Source organism: Mixophyes fleayi, chromosome 5 (genome assembly GCF_038048845.1).
Source record: "Mixophyes fleayi isolate aMixFle1 chromosome 5, aMixFle1.hap1, whole genome shotgun sequence".
Classification (NCBI taxonomy): Eukaryota; Metazoa; Chordata; class Amphibia; order Anura; family Limnodynastidae; genus Mixophyes; species Mixophyes fleayi.
In genome coordinates this window covers 179,481,164-179,506,718 of record NC_134406.1, presented here as the reverse complement: position 1 = coordinate 179,506,718, position 25,555 = coordinate 179,481,164, and the positions used below count along the sequence as shown (strand labels likewise).

General features: G+C 38.0%; 1 protein-coding gene across 2 annotated transcripts in view; it reads right to left on the bottom strand.

Moving 5' to 3' along the window:
- JARID2 (jumonji and AT-rich interaction domain containing 2) overlaps positions 1–25,555 on the bottom strand; it is a 144,240-nt gene that overhangs the window by 52,028 nt on the left and 66,657 nt on the right. For both annotated transcript variants that reach the window (XM_075213102.1, XM_075213101.1), the window contains exons 2-3: positions 20,384–20,519; positions 10,578–10,698 (exon numbers count right to left, since the gene is read on the bottom strand). In XM_075213102.1, coding sequence (XP_075069203.1) covers positions 10,578–10,698; positions 20,384–20,519 — 257 coding nt within the window. The remainder of the gene's footprint in view (positions 1–10,577; positions 10,699–20,383; positions 20,520–25,555) is intronic.

Below are 25,555 nucleotides of genomic sequence, written 5' to 3'. Positions count from 1 at the left end.
AGAGTGCCAATCATGAGAAATATACTACAAAATCATAAGTGACAAAGGGAATTTTTTTTTCTTCTAGTGCAGGATGCCCAGAAATCCATGCTGTGGACACAACAAAATGTTTTTCCAAAGAGCCAATAAACCTGAATCACTCCAGAAAAATTTATTTTAATCTCTTTTAAAAAAAAATAGAGCACCTTCTTGTAGTCCCCTTATTAAAATGTTTAAATTACCAATCAATGGAGTGATGCCTACAGCACATGTGTTACATGCCTGAATATCTAGTATATATAAAGAAGGGAAGACTCCATCAGCTGTAGTAACAATCAACCAATCTCTAATCTATTTAGACATAAAACTGTATGCAAACATACTTGGAAATAGTTTAGATCCCCTTAAAATTGTTATGACAAGAGTTTTTAAACTGGAAAAAAAACCTCATAGTTGGAAGACATTCAATCTATTAAAATGACAGTGCTCCCAAAAGTTGTCTACCGATTAAAGAAGCTTCTGATCAATCCTACGAGCAGAGAAATGTACCGATAATCAGCTATCAGTACATTTATATCAAAACCAGACATCCAGTTGTTATCTAGAAAGTTCTTATTTCTACACAAACTAATTTTGGCTTACCTGTACCCAATGTGACATCATACATAGTATCACAACTATCTCTGCTAACACAGTAGCATTGACAGACAAATCAACCAAGGTGGGTTTGCACAGAACAGACAGTTATTGCTTTAGTTGTTATGACCATGTCCTATGTCTTCCATTGCTTGCAATTCTCCCCAGAGCCCTAACAAAATGCATGTCATGCATTCATGGACATGCATTTTATTACACTTTTGGAAATCAAAACCAAACTCCATCTCACTCAAGACCGCTCAACCATAACACAACTGATCTACACCCTTCCTTCCCACCTGGTCTGTTGAGGCAAAGTACTTAATGGTAGATAGCATAAGGCTTTACCAAAGAAATACCATTTAATTGGCTCCAATGATATGGATTCCACCTACTAGATGAGCCAGCATGAACATTTTTCCAAGCATCAAATGCATGCACTTATCCTTGCATTACATAATATTGCTTTTTGATTATACTTGAGCAACTTTGCACACTATGGGCCTGATTCATTAAGGAAAGGAAAGGAAAAAAAAAGGAGTAACTTTGAACCTTGGCAAAACCAGGTTGCATTGGAGGGGAGGTAAATGTAAAATATGATGTCAGATTTATAGTTGGAGTAGGGCATGTCCTAGATCAACTTTAAATGTCAGTGTACAAATAAAGCTATAAAGTATTTGTGTACTACATGAAAAAACAACTAGCATTTTCCTTATGTGCAACATAATAAACTCATTTGCATCCTTGCATTGCAACATGGTTTTGCCAAGGTTCAAAGTTACAAATTTTTTTTGTTTTACTCTCCGTAATGAATCAGGTTCTATATGTACTGCAATTACCATGCCAATTCCATTATTAACCAGAACTCAAATCAGAAGCTAATCAATAGACAACTATCAATCAGCAAAACATCCCTGTTTATTACCATAAAAAGAATAATGTAGCAATGTGACTTACCTTACTAACACCCACTTCAAACATATCAATGCTCTCCCTTTTGTTATCAGAAATGTGGCAGAGAGGGAACATATCTACATATTTGGTGGAATTGGCCCCATCTCAGGCCTCTACTGAAAGATGTCCATTAGATATAATGTCACTGTACCTTCCTTAGTCTCCCACCCCTTTTCCTTGATATGCCTAAAGAATCCCACTGATTAATATCCATAGCTTGCCATGAAATGCGGTATAGCTAGGAGATGAAATGGAGACTCTCCCACATTTTCAGCGGTAGAGGTTTATCGCATTGCTACCATGGAAAGACTAACAATGACACCAGACACCTTGCTGCCACCAATGTGGGATTCCTGGATTCCACAAGGCATGTTCTATTATTACATCAGCTCTATCCATTAATGAATATACACAAGGCACATTTTTATAATTCACATCTATGTTTCACATACCTATCTCTTATTCCAATACACAATATTGTGAAACTCCGACACACCGGAACCCCTTTATTCTTTGGCTATTGTATACAGTATTTACATCATATATCAGTACATGTTTTGTCTTGTATTTTGAAAATGGAAATAAAGCTTTAAATAAAACAAGATTTTTTTCTATTTGCAGGCGAAGCTGTTGCTTTAAAACAATATTTGGAGTGCACTCATCAATGCACTTTCTACTGGCTGAAACCTAGAGGCTTTCAAGAATTTTTAGATACTGACAGAGATTGCCAAGCAAGAGCTTTTGACTTCAGCAGTTGTGACTTAACATTGAACAGGCCCTCAGTGTTTCATAATGACAACACATTTATACTGCTTGAAGTGTACAAGAAACAGACCTCACTTTCTGGGCACCTGGTCCAACAAGAACATAGAGCATCAGTAAGAGAAACAAGTGAAACAGCACATGTGCTCATATAATAATAATAATAATAATAAAAAAAATAATAATAATAATAATATTATTATTAACAACAACAACAAAATATAACAAAAAGAAAATATAATATAACAAAAAGAAGGAGAAACGCCACACATTGCATAATTCTTCTTAAAACAAATAGGAAAGTGAGAAGTGCCAATTAGGACCCGTACCAAAAAATAATCATTGGGCAGCTTATCTGATAAATGCTGGAACCTGCATTGGAGATTGTTGCGATTTAACTATATTTGGCTGTGACTGCACACACATAAGGAGGAAAAATAAGCCTTTGTTTTTATATCTAATGTACGGGCATATTATTCCTCCTATCCGTTTTCCATCTTTATATTAAATCATTTGGCACTTCTAACTTTCCTATTTGTTTTAAGAAGAATTATGCTATGTGTGGCGCTTCCTTTTTATCTTGATCATACTTGCAGATAAGTATCCCATGAAAAAGTAGTTGGCAATTATCAGAGAGAACTAAGTATTATACATATATATTAGTATTACATATATATGTATGCAAATGACATGTCATCTTTGCCCCACCCCCTGATGTAATTGGCCAAAAGTGTGACAATTGTTTAGGGGCAGGGCCAAAAAATGTGATTCTTCAAGCCCTGCCCCCACACGCCCACCTTCCCCGGGATCTCCCTGAAGCCGACGAGGAAAAGTTGGGAAGTATGCATTAATGTGATCATTTATTTACTATTTACCATTCAACTGAGGACATTTTAATAACAGTTTTTTGGCAAGTTACAGCAGTGGCAACTGTGTGCTGGAGAAATGCACAAAAAAATTCAGCAAGTGTACCACATCTCAGTGATGTAACTAGGTCCAACTGAATTGGTTCAGCTGGCAAAATGGTTACCTCCATTCAGCTGCAAAGTTCCTGTCAGTTATCCCACTGATGGGACACTTCAGGAGGCCTCTTTTAGCTGAAAATGGCTGATAACAAGAGAAACTTTTTCCGTGTTGAAATGCTCTAGAAACATCTAAGAACAGGCAGTGAAGATATGATTGCTGGTGGATGGCAGGTTAGGGGAGATTGAGTCTATAACAAATGTCATTAGCTACTGGGTTGCATGTTTTAATCATTTATGTTGTTTACATTACATATAAAAATTAGGGCTGGCCTTTTATCCCCATTCCACACTTTGTAGAGATGCTGCTTGATGTACTACAGTACATCAGGCACTGAGAATTCTCTTTACATTCACACACTGCTGCTACATAATTTAGACGCTCAGTCGATACCCAATACCATAATAAAAGAAGCTCATTTTATTTCCAGAATGAATCTTCAGCATATTCCACCTCTCTACAATCTTAACCCCCTATTAGCTTTGGCAAAGGCTATGAAGGCGCACGCATGGCACTATTCCCGAGCAGCTAGGGGTCCCCAGACAGACTTCAGGCAAGGAATGAATATTAGCTTTTGACTGGACATTTAGGTTTGAGCCAACTAAAAAAGCAATTTCTGAGCCAGCATCTACACACAGATTTCCACCATGTCATCAATTACACCATTTAAATGGAGACAGCGATGAAAAGTCAGTCAACAATGCTTTTCACACATTCAACTTGCACTTAAAAGAAAAATTCTCTGTGTTGTTGAATTTGCAAAGTTCAGATTATGTTGATCAAACTGCACCATATGTGCAAAATAACCAATCACAAGCTTCCTTATCAGCAGTGAAGAGCTTACACAAAATATTGTTGACCCCGATGATTCAACTTGAATGCATGACGATAAAAGCATAACAAAACAACAGCACTCGGTTCATACCACAAAGCAAACTATAAGAAAGCCAAACCAAAGAGTAGACCAATGACAAAGTGAACGGAGGACTAAATAAATAAATAAATATATATATATATATATATATATATATATATATATATATATATATATATATATATATATATATATATATATATATATACATACACATACATACATACACACAATGAAAATTAAATGCAATAAATGAGCCAATAATGCAAGATAAAAAAACAAATACAACAACATGAGACAATTTGCAAATAACCAAATTGTATTCATTTGAAAAACAGTCTGCTCCAACATATATTATGGCTACACATGGTAGACATTGCCCACACGCACAAAAAAAAAACACATCTGCACAATGATTTAAAATTTTCACTTAATAAAATAAATTTAACATATCCCTATCTGAGCAAACAAGTCCTATACACTGTAAATATAGTATAATTCAACGTTTACATTACGTAAAACATGAATTGCTGTACTGAACACTTGTAGTAATACACAACAAAAAACTACATTACAATATGACAATACAAAATATCAGGGTAAAGTTTATAGCCTAAAATGGAAGGAAATGGGCATAATGAAACACATGAGGAAATGAGGGGGACATGAAAAATTGTAAATGGCTGGAAAGCTTATAATTGGTGACATAATTCTGTATGAAGTATACTTAGTTCTTTGTACCCATATGAATGACGTAGCTTAGTACATTTTGTGTAGCTATACAGCAGTTTGCTAATGACTTAGTGTGTGCTTATATTACCTGTATGTGTGGGCACTATATATATTTTCCAGATTACTATTGCTTTTTTCCCTAAACCTGTAAAGTCCACACAGCTATAAAAAGCTGAAATGATCCTCGTGGACTACAAGATACTAAGTCACAAAGCTAAGCTCTGTCGAATGTAAGGCTTGCCTGGATCTACTGTACAAATCTCTTCCAGAATCCCTGAAGCATTGAGTTGCAGAACTTCAAGACAGACTTGAGTCCAATAAAAAATAAGCTAGGGCTATGTTCTTCATGGTATATAGAGTTTGACACCATAATCTTTTTGCACCAGTTAATAAGAGCCTCACATCACTACCTTATACTGCTGGGGACTCTGTTCTTTCCACTATCTAACTCTCAGTCTTTGGCTTCCTGCTCTTCTGAAGTCCCCTGCTCACATGACACAATCCCTGTCACAAGCAGCCCTGTTCTTATAAGATTGTACTTCATACATGTTTAGCACATTCATCACCTGTTGCTGTGAGCATTTTAATGATCTGGGGGTCTATTTAACATCTGTGGCTAGTGGGTGGTAGTACATAGTATCTGATACAAACTGTAATGACTGTTGTATTGACCATGCCAGGGCTCATTGGCGAGCCCTGGCAAAAGAAAACCTCCAGAACTCACATATATATATATATATATATATATATATATATATATATATATATATATATATATATATATATATATATATATATATATATATATATATATATACATACATACATACATACATACATATACACACACACACACACACACACACACACAAGTTAACCCGTGCATGATACTCATGCATTCTAGTCAAAACAAGCTACTTAAGGTGTTAAAAAGATTCTTGTCATGCATTTGGGGCTAGGCCAGGTCTCCTCAGGGGAAGAGCGTTACTTCCCGACGTAAGCGCCCTTTTTTAAAGTGGTTTTGTCCACATGTCACCACCTCATCATTCTTCTCCATCACCTCATCCTTCATCTTCATCGCCACATCCTTAATCTCGATCGTCTTACTGTTCTAAAACCTCTCGATACACAACTTTTCTGCTAAACACCTTATCGCTGTGCTCAGTCTTCCTTGAAGGGCAGTATTCATAACCTCCACTTTCACATCACTGCTTCTCCGTACTCGTGAAAATGCAACATACAATTGTCCATGACCAAAGACAGGCTCTGGTAAATAAATACCCACACGGTCAAGTGTTTGACCCTGTGACTTGTTAATGGTCATAGCAAATGCCGCCTTCAAAGGAAACTGCCGCCATCTTAGCTTAAACGGCAGTCCTGTTTCGGATGGACATAAGTCAATCCGAGGTATCATCACCTTCTCTCCTTTAGCAGAGCCAGTCAAAACTTCTGCTTGTATCACATTCGTTTTCAGTGCTGTCACTACTAATCGAGTGCCATTGCACAGTCCTCTCTTAACATTCAGATTTCTCAATAGCATAATAATGCTTCCAACTTTCAATCTTAATCTGTGCCTTGGCATTCCGGAAGGAGTCAAGAGTTTGAGCGCTCAACTCGTAAATTTAGCCTTTACTACCCCTCCCACGGGGGGAAGGGGGGATGATGGAAGTTAACTGACTTCACTATTATAATTTTTTTGTCAAATAATGTCAGTATACCAAATTTCAGGTCAATTGGATGAGCCCTTTCTGAGAAAATAGTTTTTTCCACACACACGCCGCTAGGCTTATATATATTAGATATATATATATATATTAGAGATATATATATATATATATATATATATATATATATATATATATATATATACACACACACACACATACACAAGTTAACCAGTGCATGATACTCATGCATTCTAGTCAAATCAAGCTACTTAAGGTGTTAAAAAGGTTCTTGTCATGCATTTGGGCCATAGCCCAGGCCTCAACCACCAACCACTCCCCACTGTCACCCCCGGCAACCACCAACCACTCCCAACTGTCACTTCTCCTTCAAGAAATATATATATATATTTTTAAAATCTTTATAAACACTTTTAACAATTAACAAATTAAATTAACAAATTAAAAACATCTTAGTATACCAAATTTCAGCCCTTTCTGAATTTTTTTTCCCACACACACTAAGAATTTAGTAGGTCAGTGTATACCTCCGCCCAGCAGGTGGCGCTGCAGCTTGGTTTTATTTTTTCCACACACAGACAGACTAACACACGCCACTAGACATTTATATTATAGATATATATATATTAGACCCCTGATTGGCTACAAATAAGTCTACCACCCCACTTTAAACTGTACAATACTGTGCTCAGATCTTAGTCAAAAGCACCTTAAAGATTATTTGATTCAATAGAACAGTTCACATAGGAAACCACAATATATTTTACTTTATTGCTGTTCTGATGTGGCATTTACAGCTATTTCCCACTAACTATCACTTTTCCACCCAGTGCAGAGTGAGTTAACAAAAAAAATGTATAAATAGATTTTTCACTGTCATTAAGGACATTCTTAAAAACAATATATTTTTATGGCTAAACCCGTAAAGCTCCGGCCTCAGTGATGCCACTAGCTCCTAGTGTATTGACAAGCTGCCTACCTAGATGGATCCACTTCAACAAAATCCACTTGCGGAACCTGAACTAAAAAAATAAAAAAAAATAATGACCAAATCACACACACATTTCACAGAACGTGGTTTCTGTTCCCCTCCAAGTCCAGAATAACCATGCATATGTTGGCATCAGCACCTATGTGACTGTATAAAAGGAAAAGTTTACTCACATTTGCAGACACCAGATACTGAATTTCAATTGTAAGAACGAGACATTATTTGTTAGAAAGACAAAAACTACCTAGGATCCGCCTCACAAAAGACATATTTAAGAAATGACTTTACAATAAAACAAGACAGTGATTGGTGAACTTCAAATTAAATAAAATTATTTAGAACCTAAAACTGTTAGCAACAACTAAGGGGTATATTTACTAAACTGCGGGTTTGAAAAAAAATGGAGATGTTGCCTATAGCAACCAATCAGATTCTAGTTATCATTTATTTAGTACATTCTATAAAATGACAGCAAGAATCCGATTGGTTGCTATAGGCAACATCCCGCAGTTTAGTAAATATACCCCTAAGATTTTTACCACTTCAACTTAATGTTAGAAAATCTCTAACTTTCAGGGTGAAAAAAAAGCTGTAAATCTAAAAAATAGAAACATGTAGACCAAGGACTTCACCAATCATTAAATAGTAATGACTGCAAAGTTTTGTTCTAGTTTGTGGTCTGCCTGCGAGTTACTGATTTAATGTAAAATGTGTAATGTTGGTGTAGAAGGTTGTACTAATAATGACCAGCTCTTACCAGCCATACTCCATCACACTCTTCTCACCCACCATCATCAATATTCCCATAACACTGAGACTAGTGTCAATAGAATTTATTTAGATATTCGCACAGTCATTCCACTATACCAACCTGTCTAACCATGTACAGGGAAAAAACGTGCTTACAAAGGAGAAGGAAATTATGTAAAAATATCTGTAGAGCGCTATATTTATGAAGCAGGATGTGAAGGAAATGTATATTCCCTGCAATCCGTACCTTGGAGCGGCATCAACAGACGGTGGTGAGAGAAAATTGCAACCAACAAAACAAAAAAAAAACTGGTGCTCCCATTTACAAAAATGGGCGTAGTTTAAATAAATTTAGTTTACTTCTGTGGAACAGTTTTACATCATACTTGCCAACTTGCTGAAGTTGGCTTCCGGGAGCGGTGGGCGTGATGGAGATGGGGCTCCAAAATTTGCATCATTTTTGGCCCCGCCCCGTGATGTAATGACGCAAACGTGTCATTTGACAGCAGGGGGAGGGGCCAAACACTGCGATTCCCGGTGAATCGTGGCGTTTTGGACCTAATTCTGCCCACTTCTCTAGGGAGTGGGCAGAATTCTGCCAGATGCGGGAGAGTGCCACACTCTCCCAGGAGTCCGTGAGACTCTCCGAAATGCGGGAGTCTCCCGGACATTCCGGGAGAGTTGGAAAGTATGTTTTACATAAATAAGTAACATTACGTATTTGGACACAACAGTAATACAACTTAAGTGATCAGTTCATCTACTATCATGCTACAATGAGCAACACAGTGAGAGCATTTATTTATTAAACAACCAGAGAATTTATGTAAGTGCAATAATTCATTTGTCTCCCTGATTTGACATCGCTGTGGAGTGTGTTGGTGCTATATGAAGAAAGCATGATGACAACAATATGGATAACTATGAAGCAATCACTTTGCCCCAGATGATAAACATAGCTCCATGTGTATACACCAGTGGATACCAAACTGTTTCAGTTCAAGGCACCTTTAGGGTCTCCAAAAATTTTTCAAGGTACCCATTAGCCAAAATAATTACCAAGTAGTCCCCCGCCTTGCTTACCAATGGCCCTGGCTGAGGCACCCCTGTGAGATCTCCAAGGCACCCCAGGGAGTCTAGGCGCACAGTTTGGGAACCACTGGTATACACTATTGTGCAAAGAGGTAATTGGTGTAGAGTTTGTGCTGAGTTTCGCATTAGTAATTACACCCTTTGATGGTCATTTCTATCAACAAGAGATGTTCTGCTCAAGTTCCTTCATTACTACTAGGCAGTATGCTTATCTAAACAAGAGATCTCTCACGGTGTCTTTACACCCTGAAGAATAGCGGTTTTTGTTCAAAAGGAAGAACAATTATTATCCTTGATGGGGGGCAAAAACAAGAATATTACATAGAGACCTTACTTTAACATATAAATAATACAGTGAAAGTGGGTGGCGAAAAGCAAAACTAGTGTATTCGAAAAATCTTATCTCCTTTACAAAATCAAGAAAAACGGTATTGCAGCTTGTCTTCACTCAGACAAGGGAAACACACATTCTTCCTGGTCATATTAAAATGAAAACCTCCTTATTACAGAGGACAGCTCATTGCCTCAACCAATCCATGGGGCCACACATTGCGAGTCCCGGAGGTGATGTTACAAGATGGATTGCAGATATTTGGTTGAATACATGTCACAAATCTTAAGGCCTGAACAGCCAGTAACTATCCAAGCAGGGAAAATCAATCATGACCTCATGGACATTCCTATCCCCCAACAGTATACAACATTTCATGTGTAATCAGTGACCAACTCATTATAAGTCAACATAGACCAGCCCACACTTGCTGGAAGGTGGATGTGGTCTGTGTGGACAGGATTACGAAGCACTGGAGGATTCCAGCACTATTCTCCCACTTGCTTTTGAAACTTCAGCATTACCTCACTCCCACCAATGTTTTTTTTTTTAATCAATGCTCAAAGTTCATTGGTTATATTTCTTCTTCCAAAATATCAGCAGTGCATCACCAGTTGGGTTCAATGCACATTATGATGCACTGTGCAGGCATTTAAACTAAATAGTGATCATTGTAACAGCACTGACTGCTTGGTTTTAACATTTGTTGATGATTGCTAGAGAAACCAGTTATCAATTAAACAGTAATGGGGAAAGGAAGTTACCAACCTTTTCCTAACTGGTCCATCTTCTGAATCTGAAGAGGTCACACTATTGGTGTTTGAAGATCCTTGAGATGTGTCATCCTTCTCATTTTCTGACCCTTTAGACTGTCCATTAAGAAGAAGACCTGCAGTAAAGTATAAAATGAACAACATAGATTAATAATGAACAAGCCTATTGGATAATGCAAATATGACATGTTATTTACATAGTAGGGTTAAGATCCATGCAGCAAATGTTCGGAACACCAGCTAGGTCACCATTTGAAAAACTAACTAACAAGCAACGTTTGGTGTATAGTGCTTTAATTACTTTGCTGTAGGAATAGCCTATTTTCCTACGGTAGCACAAAGGTTAACATTGAAGATATCTAGAGTAATGACAAGAAGAAAAAAAAAATTCAAGACTCAAGTTAACAATCTAAACATAATTCACTATCAAGCAGCCACAATCATCCACTGACATACGGCTACCACAGAATGTGCCATCGAGCCTATGGTTCTGATAAGGTAAAAATGAGCATAACACATGGGTGTGTAAAACTACAACACGTGCATATATACAGCTGAAGTGTGGCAGAAGCATTTTCCCAATTGTCCAAAAGTTGGTTTAGTTATACAATGCTACCAATTATGGCAATGGTGCATCACACAGTACATAACACCATGGAATATGCTGGTGCTACAAAAATTAACAAAAACAAATATGAAAAATGATTGTACGGAGATTATTATTAAGATTATAAAATGCATTACTAGTGGCTTGGAAATCAAAATATAATGGCAGCTAAGATCTGCTAAATCAGCAGAATAGTGACACATATGTGCATTAAATAATGAGGGCGCTATCCATTCAGAGAGTGCTGATGCTGTGCCCCACACTGAATCTGACATCAATGTGCACCATAATATCTCTGCCTAGTTACTTATTACTAAGGATGCTGAGATGCCTGAAGGTCACTTCCAGGTCACAAGCTGTCCATGTGGATAGCATACATGGTTGGCACAGGGACCAACAGGACCCCAGCCAGCAGTATTTTATTGGTGCATTCTTGTGACGCGTTTCATATGAAACTCAGTGTAAGTACTTTCTGCATGTTTTGATGAGACCTAAAGAGCAAATAAAACTAAAATACAAATAGATATATACAGTCATGTGAAGAAGAGAGTGGACAACGGTTTCAAATTTGCGTTTATAAAGCATTTTCTTTTACCCTTTCGGGAGATCCTTGCGTCTCTTCATCCTGGTTGAGAGGCAAAAATGATGCGATTCACCAAGATGGAGGCCCCGTCATGGAGCCCCTCATCCTGTCCACTTTTTTTAGGCAGGATGCAGGAGGAGTATAGCCTGATGGGAGACACTTACCTGGAATTCAGGAGTGTCCCGGACATTCTGGGAGAGTGGGCAATTATGTAATGTAGTCCTCACTTGATAAATCAAATCTCATGTGACAAATAACGCAACAATTTTTACTTAATTATTTATTTAACAAGAATAAGCCAGTATAAATATGCCATGTGCGAAAAAGTAAATACATCCTTACTGCATCCATGTCAATAAAGGAGGTAATTTTAGCCACAAACTTCTAATCAAGTGCACTTTATTATTCATCAGGAAGTGCTACGAAAAAGCAGAACCTGTGACAGTTCGGTCTGGAGCATTATGGTGTATTTTAATTCCCTGCCAAGCACCAAAGACATCTGCAATGATCTTAAAGAAGTAATTGCTGCTCTGATCAATCTGGAAAATGTTTTAAGATACTTTGCAAAACAATCAAGTCCATCAGTCTACAATGAGAAATCTTACATATAAAGAAAGAACATTGAAAACAGTTGCCAATTTTCCCAGGAGCATGTTCCAGCACATTCACCCTAGTATTGGGCCATTGGATCAACTTATATTTTATAAAACAAAATAGCCTTTTGTCTACCCCCACTGCGTGACTAGCCAATGTCAGTGCAAGGGATTCTGCAGCATGAAAAGCTATTTAGTCTGTGGATTTCAAAACTGCTGTGGTCAGAGTGAGATGATGCGGCTATGTGACTGTTTGCACTACAGACCCTATAGTCTATTATGCTTTTTAAAAAGTACATTCATTTTGTCAGCCTATAAATTAGCATAAGCTAGGTGCCTCCCAGCTGCCTGCTTTGTGCCGTTTGTCTTTCCTTACAAACTGCCCATCTTTTAGGACTGATGTATAGATATCTAGGTATAAAATATCCAATTACCATCTACATTTATGCCGCACTGTAAATAATTATGTGCTTGTGACGTTTGCAACTCTGTACTACTATTATCTGGGCATCTTAATGTCTGCCAAGGTATGTAAGTCTATAAATGCAAGAAAGCACAATGTTATCTTTAAGTTACAAAGTCAAACACACCACAATACTTCTGGAGGTGTAAAAAAATAAAAAAAAGGCACTTCAATTTCCCATTTTATATGGATATGTCTGACTAGTGATTGGTCAAGTGCAGTCTTACAAAAATGATGATGAGGTGAAATATCTTCAGTTCTGATAAGACCAACTTACACACGGATGTTATAAGTAGCTCATTTATACAAGGCTATTTATATTTTATGTTTAACAGGCAATTAATATAACATATTTAACACAAAGTCAACACTTAAGTAATAAAAGTTACCATAAATTAAACCATAAATCCTGAAATGAAAACTTATAACAATTCCTGACCTCTCTAGTCCCAATGCAATATTTAATATGGGAGGTTGCTCTAATATAGGGGCCTACATGTAGTTCTGTAGGCAGCAGGAAGTGTGACACTACAAAACATATATGACAGTGAAATTCGTGTACCAACATTAAAGTCTATTTCTCGTTCAATTTCATATATGGTATATAAATATTAGTGCCAAGACACCAATAAAAGCATGCAGCCTAACAGTAATGACGCTCAAAGGAAAAGGGAGGATTGGCTCTTCAATAAAACCATTTAAAAGAGGCTTTTATAGCCACAGTAACTTGATAGGCCTATGAAACAGAGATAATAATTCCTTTAGGCATGACTGGTTCCCTTTGTTAAGCCACCTAATGATATTTATGTAACACAAATATTACAGGTTCCTGAACGCTACACAAACATTATTGAAAGGGCTATTTGGCAGAAAGCTTCTAATTTTAACTGCTGTCAACGAGTCTACAAAAATGAATTTAGTATCCACAGAAGAGTAGTTAGGTCCTTTATTACCGCAGTATTTTATAATAAGACAGTAGATCAGAGTATTAACCAAAGGAAAGGAAGGCTCAGCACTCCGACGTCACTTTTTTTAAATACTAAATTTTCACACAAAATGATTATATGAAATGATAACTACCAAGATGAACAGGAAAGAATCAGTAATATTACAAGGATCCACCAATAATATAAATTGTGTTTAGCTGCAGTAATTGAGAATCCTGCAGCCCTTTACAATGGATTAAAAAACAAAGCATCCACATTAGAAATGTTGTTTTTCCTGGTACATCACCACAAGTAATCCATGACACACACATTTCTCTACAGACCCATAGTGCCATCACAATGCTGTGTTACTACTTTGCACATACAGTTAAAGAAGTGTACCTATGTAAATCAATAGAAGTAAAAAATAAAACAAGGCGCCTCCTAGTGCAGCAACTACAATAAGTCCTCTATCACATACATACATTATTATATATATATATATATATAAAAAACATACTTGCAACTTGCTGAACTTGGTTTCCAGGAGCCTACCAGAGGAGGTGGGCGTGATGAGGGTGGGGCTCCACAAATTGCGTGATTTTGGCCTCGTCCATGTGACGTAATGACGCAAACGCATCATTTGACAGTAGGGGCGGGGCCAAACGCCGCGATTCACTGGGATTCGTGGTGTTTGGCCCTGCCCCCTACTGTCACATTTTGGATCTAATTCTGCCCACTTCACTAGGAAGTGGGCAGAATTCTGCCAGATGCGGGAGATTGCCACACTCTCCTGGGAGTCCGGGAGACTCTCACAAAATGCGGAAGTCTCCCAGACATTCCGTGAGAGTTGGCAAGTATGATATAAAATGTGTATCATATAAATGAAATCAAACTGCTTATATGTAATTCTTGAATCCTGATTTACAGATAAGCGGTTTGAATTCATTTATATGCTATGCACTGTATACACGTGTGTAACAGAGGACTTCTTGCTGTTGCTGCACTAGAAGGCGTCTCTTTCTCTTTCCTTCTATAGTCTTCTCATCTTCCTGTGTGAACAAACAGGGCATTAAAGGACGACAGCCACCCGGCTTTAAGGGTGTGAGTCTCAAAGATAAAGACTATTGATTCAAGTAAAGGAATCCGTTCCTTTTAAAGACTTGCAGACATCTAGTCTATGTAAATAAATATATTTAAAAAAAAACACCTATCTAGAATAATCCCCATAACCAGGTCTATAGTACCAAATTGAAATGGTACTAACAGAAAATACATTTACAGTAGGGTATCTCCATTTACTTTGACCCAAAGAAACAAAGTAAACTAAACTTGCACAAAAATACTTTGATGTAATGTTGCAGAGCCTTAGTTGTATCAGAACAGCTCCCTGAACAATGTCATATGTCTGATAGTGGAATAGGATCCCTACAAGAAAGCTATTTTGGCAGTCGTGTTCTGTTTACTAAGAAAATACAACTCTACAGCATTTAACAGCCTTGGATGTTTGCTAATATTTACATATTTTGTAGGCTTCCGATATGTAGAAATTCACAGACTGACAAAACCTTTGTGATTTTAGCTTTTAGAATGGATTTTATATGGAGGACAGAAAGAGTCCGGAGTTCACTAATTTCCATACCTGCTCTGCCTCAACAATGCACAGTTCCTGAACCTTCTCATAGATATAACATATGATTCAACTACATCAGTCACCAAATGCTCCATTATAACCATACTCTGCTCCACATCGTAAATCAAAGTCAAGTCCGCTACCAATAAGTCACATCTCTTTCAGGGCCCACGAATTGGGGCAGTCCCACCTTCATTAGGACTATTGGATATGATCAATCTATTGATATTGATTCAAACTCTGCAAAGAGCAATAAAGTGAAAGAACACTGAAACTCGCATAGAGTGCAAGTGGTCCGCTAGGTAAGGACACAATACAATTATAATGTAATGTAATTCTTTTATTCAGCAGAATCACAATAAATGTGATTATTATTTTTTTTTGCAGAAAAGAACAACATTGCAATAATGGGTCTGTACATTAGTCTTTACCAGTGAGAGCAAATCATTGGAACATTACTTTTCAGTTGTGTTAGTCTGTGTGTTCCAGATCCATATAGGTGTAAAAAACTTGCATGTGCGTAGGCACTTTCTAGGTGTGTGCCTTATGTGGAGAGTGCATCTCAGCGAACTACAAATGGGAACGTTAGTGTCCATGTGTATCAGCAGAGAACTTTCACGTGTTTTGCGGTGTGAGAGTGTTTTAATGTTTAAATTCACTAAATGACTGTTATAACTCTAAAGGGCATATTCAATTGTCCGCGGTTTTTTGCAGCGGAAAAACTATTACCAGTATTACGGTAATAGTAAGCCGTATTTCAGCTCGCAGCTCCCTGAGCTGAAATCCAGCCAGAAATGTACCGTAATAAAGGTATTTATGCGCACTGTTACCGTAATGACGGTAATAGTGCGCAGGGCGCATTACATTTGGCTGTAACGCCAACAATTGAATATGCCCCTAATAATGAGCTTTGCCAGTGCTGCAAATCAGCTAGCTGTAAAGCATAGCGAACAATCACATTGAAGACAGCAAAAGTTTGGTTGCTACAGCTTTGCCATGCCTCTACAAGGTGACTGATGTGCTGATGTATGAAGAATTACACTATTACTGAAACAATGACAAACCAGCAGAAAAATACACTGGGTGCCCAATCAATATAGAGATTGCACATTGGGAGAATGCTCTACAGAAACAAGCAAGGGTATGGGGGGGGGGGGTGAATTAAAACATAATTTTATTTTGCTGCTTTAAGACAGACATCGTTCCTTTATTATTATAGCTGCTGCTAACTCAGGAACCAGACAAGTGTGTCTGCACTTTGTTATAGTAACCAAGGGGATAGTTTGTGGCTCCACTTTGTGATGCTATTTCACTGAGGAGAGCTTCATAAATCTTTGCATGTAAATACTACCAGAGTCCCTGAAATAATGCATACATTCCAGTGTGCTTAAATGGTAATAGGTGTTGGCAGAAACGTTGCACTGATTTACGACTTGCAGGATTGCTTATTTATGCTGAGCCAAACATGCGGACAAAATAACTTGGTCCTGAGTACTCATCTCCCTGGTGCGGTCCCCTCCAAGGGTAATTCAGGTCAGCAGTGGGTCTAACGCAAGTTAGGAGAAAGAGCAGCTAGGCTTAAAAATAATAAACTATAAGGGGCAGATATATCAAACCTTCTAAAAAAGATGGAGTTGTTGCCTATAGCAACCAATCAGATTCTAGTAATTTTCTAGAATGTACTATATAAATGATAGCTAGAATCTGATTGTATGCTATGGTCAACGCCTCCACTTTTCCGGTTTTGAAGAAGGTTTGTTAAAATTAGAGATGGGCGGGTCCGGTTCTCCGAGAACCGAACCCACCCGAACTTTGGGTATCCGAGTACCGAGCTGAGCAGCTCGGTACTCTCCCGCCCATTCCGAATCCAAATCGAGGCCGAACGTCATTGTGACGTCGTCGGATCTCGGGACTCGGTTCTCGCGATACTTCAACTTTATAAATACACGCCTCCACAGCAATCCATCGCCATTTGACAGAGGGAGAGAGCAGGGTGTAGTCATAGGCTAATTAGAGCAGGGACAGAGAATACCATATTGTTCTTGCAATTGCTCTAACCAAAATCGCTAGTGCAGAGAGGAGGATAGAGGTTTATTATTTTTTCTTCATATTTGGCACTCCCCAGCGCTTTTGGGGTGTCCCCCATAATTGTGCATTAATATTTCTGGCTGTCAAAAGTCATATCTGTCAGCATTATCTACTAAATAATTTGTAGCACACCTCAGTGTTTTTGGGGTGTCCTCCCTAATTGTGCATTAATATTTCTGGCTGTCAAAAGTCATATCTGTCAGCAGTATCTACTCAATAATTTGTAGCACTCCTCAGTGTTTTTGGGGTGTCCTCCCTAATTGTGCATTAATATTTCTGGCTGTCAAAAGTCATATCTGTCAGCAGTATCTACTCAATAATTTGTAGCACTCCTCAGTGTTTTTGGGGTGTCCTCCCTAATTGTGCATTAATATTTCTGGCTGTCAAAAGTCATATCTGTCAGCAGTATCTACTCAATAATTTTTAGCACTCCTCAGTGTTTTTGGGGTGTCCTCCCTAATTGTGCATTAATATTTCTGGCTGTCAAAAGTCATATCTGTCAGCAGTATCTACTCAATAATTTGTAGCACTCCTCAGTGTTTTTGGGGTGTCCTCCCTAATTGTGCATTAATATTTCTGGCTGTCAAAAGTCATATCTGTCAGCAGTATCTACTCAATAATTTTTAGCACTCCTCAGTGTTTTTGGGGTGTCCTCCCTAATTGTGCATTAATATTTCTGGCTGTCAAAAGTCATATCTGTCAGCAGTATCTACTCAATAATTTGTAGCACTCCTCAGTGTTTTTGGGGTGTCCTCCCTAATTGTGCATTAATATTTCTGGCTGTCAAAAGTCATATCTGTCAGCAGTATCTACTCAATAATTTGTAGCACTCCTCAGTGTTTTTGGGGTGTCCTCCCTAATTGTGCATTAATATTTCTGGCTGTCAAAAGTCATATCTGTCAGCAGTATCTACTCAATAATTTTTAGCACTCCTCAGTGGTTTGCGCTCAGAATGGATTCAAAGCAGTCCACATATGATCTAAATGAGCAACCAGGTTCTGTCACCAGTCCTGATGTTAGTGTTCCCAGTACGTCATCTGGCCAAGGCGATGTCAAACAACAGAGTGTTTTCAAATTAGTGCAAAAAACAAAAACCAAAAAAAAATTTACTGTATTGAAGCGAAAAAGAAGTGTAACTGAGCAAAAGTTAAGTGACGATAAAAAAAAAATTGCAAGCATGCCATTCTACACACGCAGTGGCAAAGAGAGAATGAGGCCTTCACCTTTGGCTATTAGTGGCAGATCCCAAAAATTTACCCAGCCTACAATTGGTGCACAACTACTGTTACGCGTCAAAGCCGAGCTGCAAGATAACAGTGAGGCATTACAGGAGAATATTTGCTCTGATTCACAAATGACAACAATCCCTGTGGAGAGTCCATCCAACAGTAGGATGTCTAATCGTGAGCATTCTTCTGATGTGTGCCTTAATAGCCCGAGTGTAGCCGGTGATACCCAAATTGAGGATGCCACTTTGGAATTAGAAGAGGATGAGGGGGAGATTTGTGTAGGCGACGAGGGCGCTAATGATGATGTTGATGATTATGATGCAGACAGATACCAAATTGCCTTTCTCAATTTCTATTTATATTCTAGATTATATAACGGCTGAATAGTTTTCTATTTTACTCCTAGTGGAGAGAGGATCTGATGCAGACAGATACCAAACTGCCTTTGTCCATTTCAATTTATATTGTACAGTATATAACGGCTGAATTTATTAGTATTTTATACAAGTGGAGGGGAGCCTAGAGAGACAGAAACCAAACTGGCTTTCTCCATGTCAATTAATATTGTACAGTCTATAATGGCTGAATTTTTGGTTTTTTTAAAAAAGTGGAGGGGGGCCTATAGAGACAGAAAGCAAACTGTCTTTTTCCATTTCTTTACATATTTAACTATAAGTGTAGGGTGTAATATACATCCAAAGACGATGGCTGCATTGCCAATATGCATAGATGGAGAGGAAGACAATCTGTTTTGTGTGTAGAATAAATGAAGGCCTACCAACGAAGAATTAAACTGTTTTTTTGGATGATTTATTACCTCAACAATTAGATTACTTGTCTCTAAAACAGTTGGAGCACTAAATTGGGTTAATTTAGACCCAAAAACATGGATTTTCCCAAAAAATAGCAAAACAAAACCAAACAAAACCAAAACCAAAACCAAAACACGCAATGGCGGTTTTGCAAAACCAAAACCAAAACCAAAACACGACGGTAATCCAGATCCAAAACCGAATCCAAAACCAAAACACGGGGGTCAGTGACCATCTCTAGTTAAAATCGACCCCCTAAAGCTTATCTTACTGCAATAAGAGATTTTGCAATCAGACCTTAAATCCAATACATCACCAATAAAGAGGAAAATAAATATATATAGGAGGAATATTTTTTCTAAGACTGTACAGTAAAACACTGGCAAATATTATCTGCATATATAAATGTATTAACATAAAATGGGAGAAGTACACACATTATAGAATATACATGTATATATAATGTATTTTACATACAAAATGTAGAACAAGTGACATCATAATTGATGGCACGCTAGCATAGCTTGTGCCATACTTTGCATTTATTAATGATAACTGAAATGGCTCTACAGCTGCACAGGAACTACAGAGGCATCACTTTGTGCTGCAGCCATCCCAGCATCCAAACCTATGTAACAGTGTACAGGACACATGCATCGGAGACACTAAAGTAGCAGGGAAAGGTTGTCAGTGTCTTCAGATCTGCGTGGTTACTGGGCATACAAAAGTGCTAAATCTCAGTGACTTTTACTGTAATAGTTAACATAGTGTGAAACTGTTATGAGTATGAGATGTGTTTGACAGGAACAAGCTAGACAGACAAGTTGTGGCAATAATGATGAGAAGAGATGATCATGCTAAACTCACCTTTAGGAGTTTTGAAGCTCCCATTAATACAGTCATCGCTTTGTCTTTTCTGCGCAGTCTTAAACTCTTTGAGAGATAAGTATAGCACCTTACGCACCACCCTTTCTTCCGACCATGGGATACCATCACTGTCATCCTGTAAGAAGATGAAGAATACTTAGAACTCTTGTACTTTCATATAGGTATAGTGGATATGATTACAAAAAGAAAAAATGATGGTCAACTCAGATTACTCCTAAAAGTGTCTATTATTATGAAAAATCACAGCACGTCACTGTAATTTATAAACTAAACAAAATCAACAACCACAAATAAACATCACAATTTGTAACTATGAATCATAAAAAAATTTTTGGGAGACACATGTTGTAATATTCTGAACATATCGCACTTGCAAAGAATTTATTTTTACACTTTGTTTCTTGTGAATGTCTACAGTGCAAATAATTTGTACAACAGTTTGCCCACCTTCAGATGTCTAATTTAATGGCTTGTACATGCGACTTGTACTAAATATATCACTTTATCATTTTGGCTTTCTACTGTGCTTTTCAATCATATTTATACAATCAGGCAAATAGGTTTTATTTGTATTGTCTGTAGATATGCCATAGCTTTGATGTGTCCTCTGTATTGGTTATAATTGTATCCTGAGACAAACATTGTGTTATATCCAAGGGTAACAATTAAACAGTTCTGATTATAAGTAACCCTGTTCTAGTTGCCTATAACTTTTTTCCAGGCTATCAATTTTAGTGTTATTGTGTACTGTTACACCATGTACTGTCTTGATGTTTGCCTTCTGTGGCGCCCTATAAATAAAGAATAATAATAATAATAATAATAATAATAATAATAATTAATTATAAAAATCCAAGGCTGGAATGCATGGAAGCGTTGCAGGAGGACCTATGCTTCCACAACTGTATATAACAGCGCATGTACCTTTATATTTAACTATGCCTTCACATTTGGAGTTATCTCTCGGTTATATTTAAAAGGCTTATTACATGAACAAGCAGTTAATATGGTTTATTTATATACAGGGCAAAACTATACTGCACATCACAGACTTAACTTTATTTATTCACATGCACTGCTACCATGCCAGGAGTAATGATCAAATTATTTAACAACATACTCATTGTTGTCACTTAACCCCATGATCTAACCCCAACTCCTGGTTCTGGCAGGACTCCAAGCTCTGTGTTGTGTCTTCACTTGTCAAGTGACCTCTGACTTTACAGTCCTCTCAATCAGCAAGGGAAAATTGGATTAATAATTGCAGGCTCAGCACACAGATAACCAGCTGGAAATAATTCAAAAGGTATGTCTACTTTTTGGAATAGGCCTACTATCCTCTACGCTACACAGGAGGAAAAAGAAAAAAAGTTTAAAATATAGGTCGCCCCAGGATCTAAACTATATATGATAGAAATAAAAACTGTCACATTACTGCATCTAGGGGTGTCTAAAACATTATCCATCCAGCATGCTGCCTGCCCTCTAGATCAAGAAATGGCTGCTGTACTGTCACTAGCGCTACCAATCCAAAGCTTCACATCAAGCAGAAATTGGTTATTTAAGGAGCTAAAATATATTGATATTTCAAATGGCTCAACAAGGAAAACATTGAAATACTTTTAAACCAAGTGGAGTAAACTAAAGGCTCCACCAGCTGCAAATACAAATCGCACCTCTCTCATTCATGGCCATTTGTGACCAATGCAGAAAATTGCAACCAACATAGTAAAGCATACTTGCCAACTCTCCCGAAATTTTGCGTGAGTCTCACGGACTCCAGGGAGATTGTGGCAATCTCCCGCATCTGCCCACTTCCTAGTGAAGTGGGCAGAATTAGGTGCAAAACGCTGCGATTCACCGGGAATCGCGGCGTTTGGCCCCGCCCCCTGATGTAAAATTACGTCCAAAATTACGCGACTTTTGGAGCCCCACCCCCCATCACACCCACCTCCTCCGGCAGGCTCCCAGAAGCCAACTTCAGAAAGTTGGTAAGTATGAAGTAAAGAACTTCAAATCTGGTTATAAGTAGAATCGCTACCAGAGTACACAAAGTCAGGAAGTACCAGTGCCAGTCCAACGAAAGACCACCATACAACATCAATGTATATGTATATTATTACTATTTGAAGGCATATCATTTTAAACTAGTCTTAAACATTTACAAAAAACAAAACAAACAATTGTAGTAATGAACATGAGAACAAGAAATATCATTATTTCATAGGTCCAGAGAGGGGTGCAAATTTATGTACTCATTCTTGCTTTCCAAGATGCAAGCATGCACATGGGCAGATATCTACTGCAATCCCTACCCGCTGGACAGAAGCCAGACATCTACCCCTGTGCGTTATACATCTAAAGCACAAGCTGCCTTGCATATAGACATTACCAAGAACAGTCAAACCAAAATATGTAGAATATATGCCTCTATCTTGACCATTTACTGCATGGCAGAATGCAGGCTATTATCTTTCTGGCTGATTGCAGTGTACTTAAATGGGATTACTGAACAGGAAGTCTGCTGTGTGCCGGAAAATATCCCCCTCCACAATCACTTCTTTATAACAAATATACACAGTTCTGATTATCTCCTGGAACGATTACATACATGTATTTGTGAATGTTGTTCGTACCTTTTCTTATAGAAGATATCTTGTATTTAAAGTACAGGGGCCACTTCCTGTGTTTTTTACACAGGAGGAAGCTTCAGGTTCGAGTCCAAATCAGAGATATACATAACTCTTCAGGGCAGCTGTGTACTCCGCTATACATACAAGCTCCTCCTCTGTTAACCATTCGGGAGCCCAGTGTATAAGGGTCACATCTGGACCCTGTGACAAACGCAGCCTTTGCGACCCTTATTCCTATACCACCGACAACACTACATTTTAAAAGGGTTGTTATATAAAATAGTCACAAATACTACGCATACAGATATCAGGAACAGCTAATGGCACTGAACATGCTTAATTGCTTGATGTTACCAGAAGTTTTTTTATGTTTAAAGCTGGGTACACACTATAGGAAAATTCTAACAATACAATAATTTAAGTAATTTTACCAACAACAGGGAGGGGGGGTTCCAATCTGCATGCCGATTCATGTGTACACACTATACATGATTTACCTTCAGATCTGTGCTCTTCATCATCATCATCATCATCATCATGTATTTATATAACGCCACTGATACCGCAGCGCTGCACAGAGAACTCATTCACATCAGTTCCTGCCCGATTGGAGCTTACAGTCTAAATTCCCATTGGCTATTTTGAACCTACCACAAGAACTTAACCCTTGCTGGTATGTAGTCAGCGTATGTGAGCCCAAGCAATTTTGTTTCAAGTGTGTTCAGCTCAAGTACCTCTCTGGCCGTACTGCAATCTATACATAGATCTTGCAATGTGGTGCTATATGTTGCAAAATGTTTCCCGACAACAAAGGGTCCTAGTGGACAACCTTGCACACTGATTTACAGGCTGTGGTCCTCTGCTGATGATCACTTGAAGTTTTCACCCACCCGTTCCAGAGGGAAGGAATCACCCGCTACCCACATTCACCCACACATTCCAGAGGAGAGGAATCACCCGCTGCGTGTCACCGTCAGCCTGGAAGATATTATGAAGCAGTGCTGAAAGGTGAGCCTGAGTCCAATGCTGCTTCCTGCTTATAAGCTAAATTGCGCTTCCAATTCTGCAGAGTGCATACACACTGCAGAATTGGAACAAGGTTGTTCCGTCGTTGAACAAGATTTTTATTTCAGTTTACAAATATCGTTCAACGATATGAAGGGCTTTGGAACAATAATCATTCCTCGTTGCAGGGTACATATTACTGTGATATCGGGCCAACCGGTTGTTTTTCATCTGATTGGTCCTGATAATCGGCTGAAGACACAGTAGTGTGTACCCAATCTAACTGTAAGTGCTAGCAATTCAGCACCTATGTGTGTGTTTCTCTCATATACTTATGTGTTTACCAAGAGGCGACAAAATGGACATTCTACACCATGTATCCTTAATATACAATTAAATCAATACAGTGAATGCACTGGCAAATCCATTGAAAAGTATTACTTTCTACTGACAGGTTCATTCAAATTCACACTAGATTATAGAAGTTCAGAGACATTATTAGGTAGCCATCATAAAAAGAAAAAAGAAAAACATAATAGTAAATGTGCCAATACCAATGTATATATTGCACGAGCAATTCAAACTCAATTTCCCCTCTAGTTGATAGATTTGCCAGTGATTCAAAGGAAAACCTTTGAAAGTCGATTATGCATGAAAAGCAATTTAGAAAACCACTGTATCACTTCCCAAACATTCACAAGAAAAACCAGTGAGAGAGAGAGTACATATTAATAATGTGTTTGCTCGGTATATAATAAAATGTATGTAATAACATATAGATGATTTTCAGTTCATATATTTACAGTATTCTATCAAATTTAGCCCAGCTCCTATCAGTTTCCACATGCATGGTTCTTGCCAAGCTTATTTAAAACAAAAACCTAGTTAAGTCAGTAAAGCAACAGACAAACTGACAGCAAATACTTGTCAGGGTCCTAATTTTCTGTTTTTTTTTTACATGTGCAGGAAAATTGCAGTTCTCTATAGGTTGCTTGCAATGCTTTCTTCAATATCATTGAATGATCGTCTGCTATATAACCTCTTACCTTCTGTGCATTATGTTTACATAGCTGAAACCACAGGTTAATCTATGACTGGCAGGTCAAGGTGATCAGTGGAAACAACACATCACACCAAATTATAGACTACATCCTTTGGTATATCCTATGAAAAACCATGCTGGCTACCACAGAGTAGTCTACCTATGGTAGGAAAGTTATAAAATTTTAAGTGTCTAAGACACTCAATTTCCATCCGTACACTCTACAACAGGCCTGTCCAACCTGCGGCCCTCCAGGTGTTGTGAAACTACAAACTCCAGCATGCTTTGCCAGTAGACAACCTGTTGATAGCTGGAAGGGCATGCTGGGACTTGTAGTTTCACAAACATCTGGAGGGCCGCAGGTTGGACAGGCCTGCTCTACAACTAGGATGGGCAACCTATGGTTCTGCAGCAGTTAAAGGACTCTCAAGCTCAAGTATGTCTGCTAGGGTGATGGGGCTTGTAGTTCAA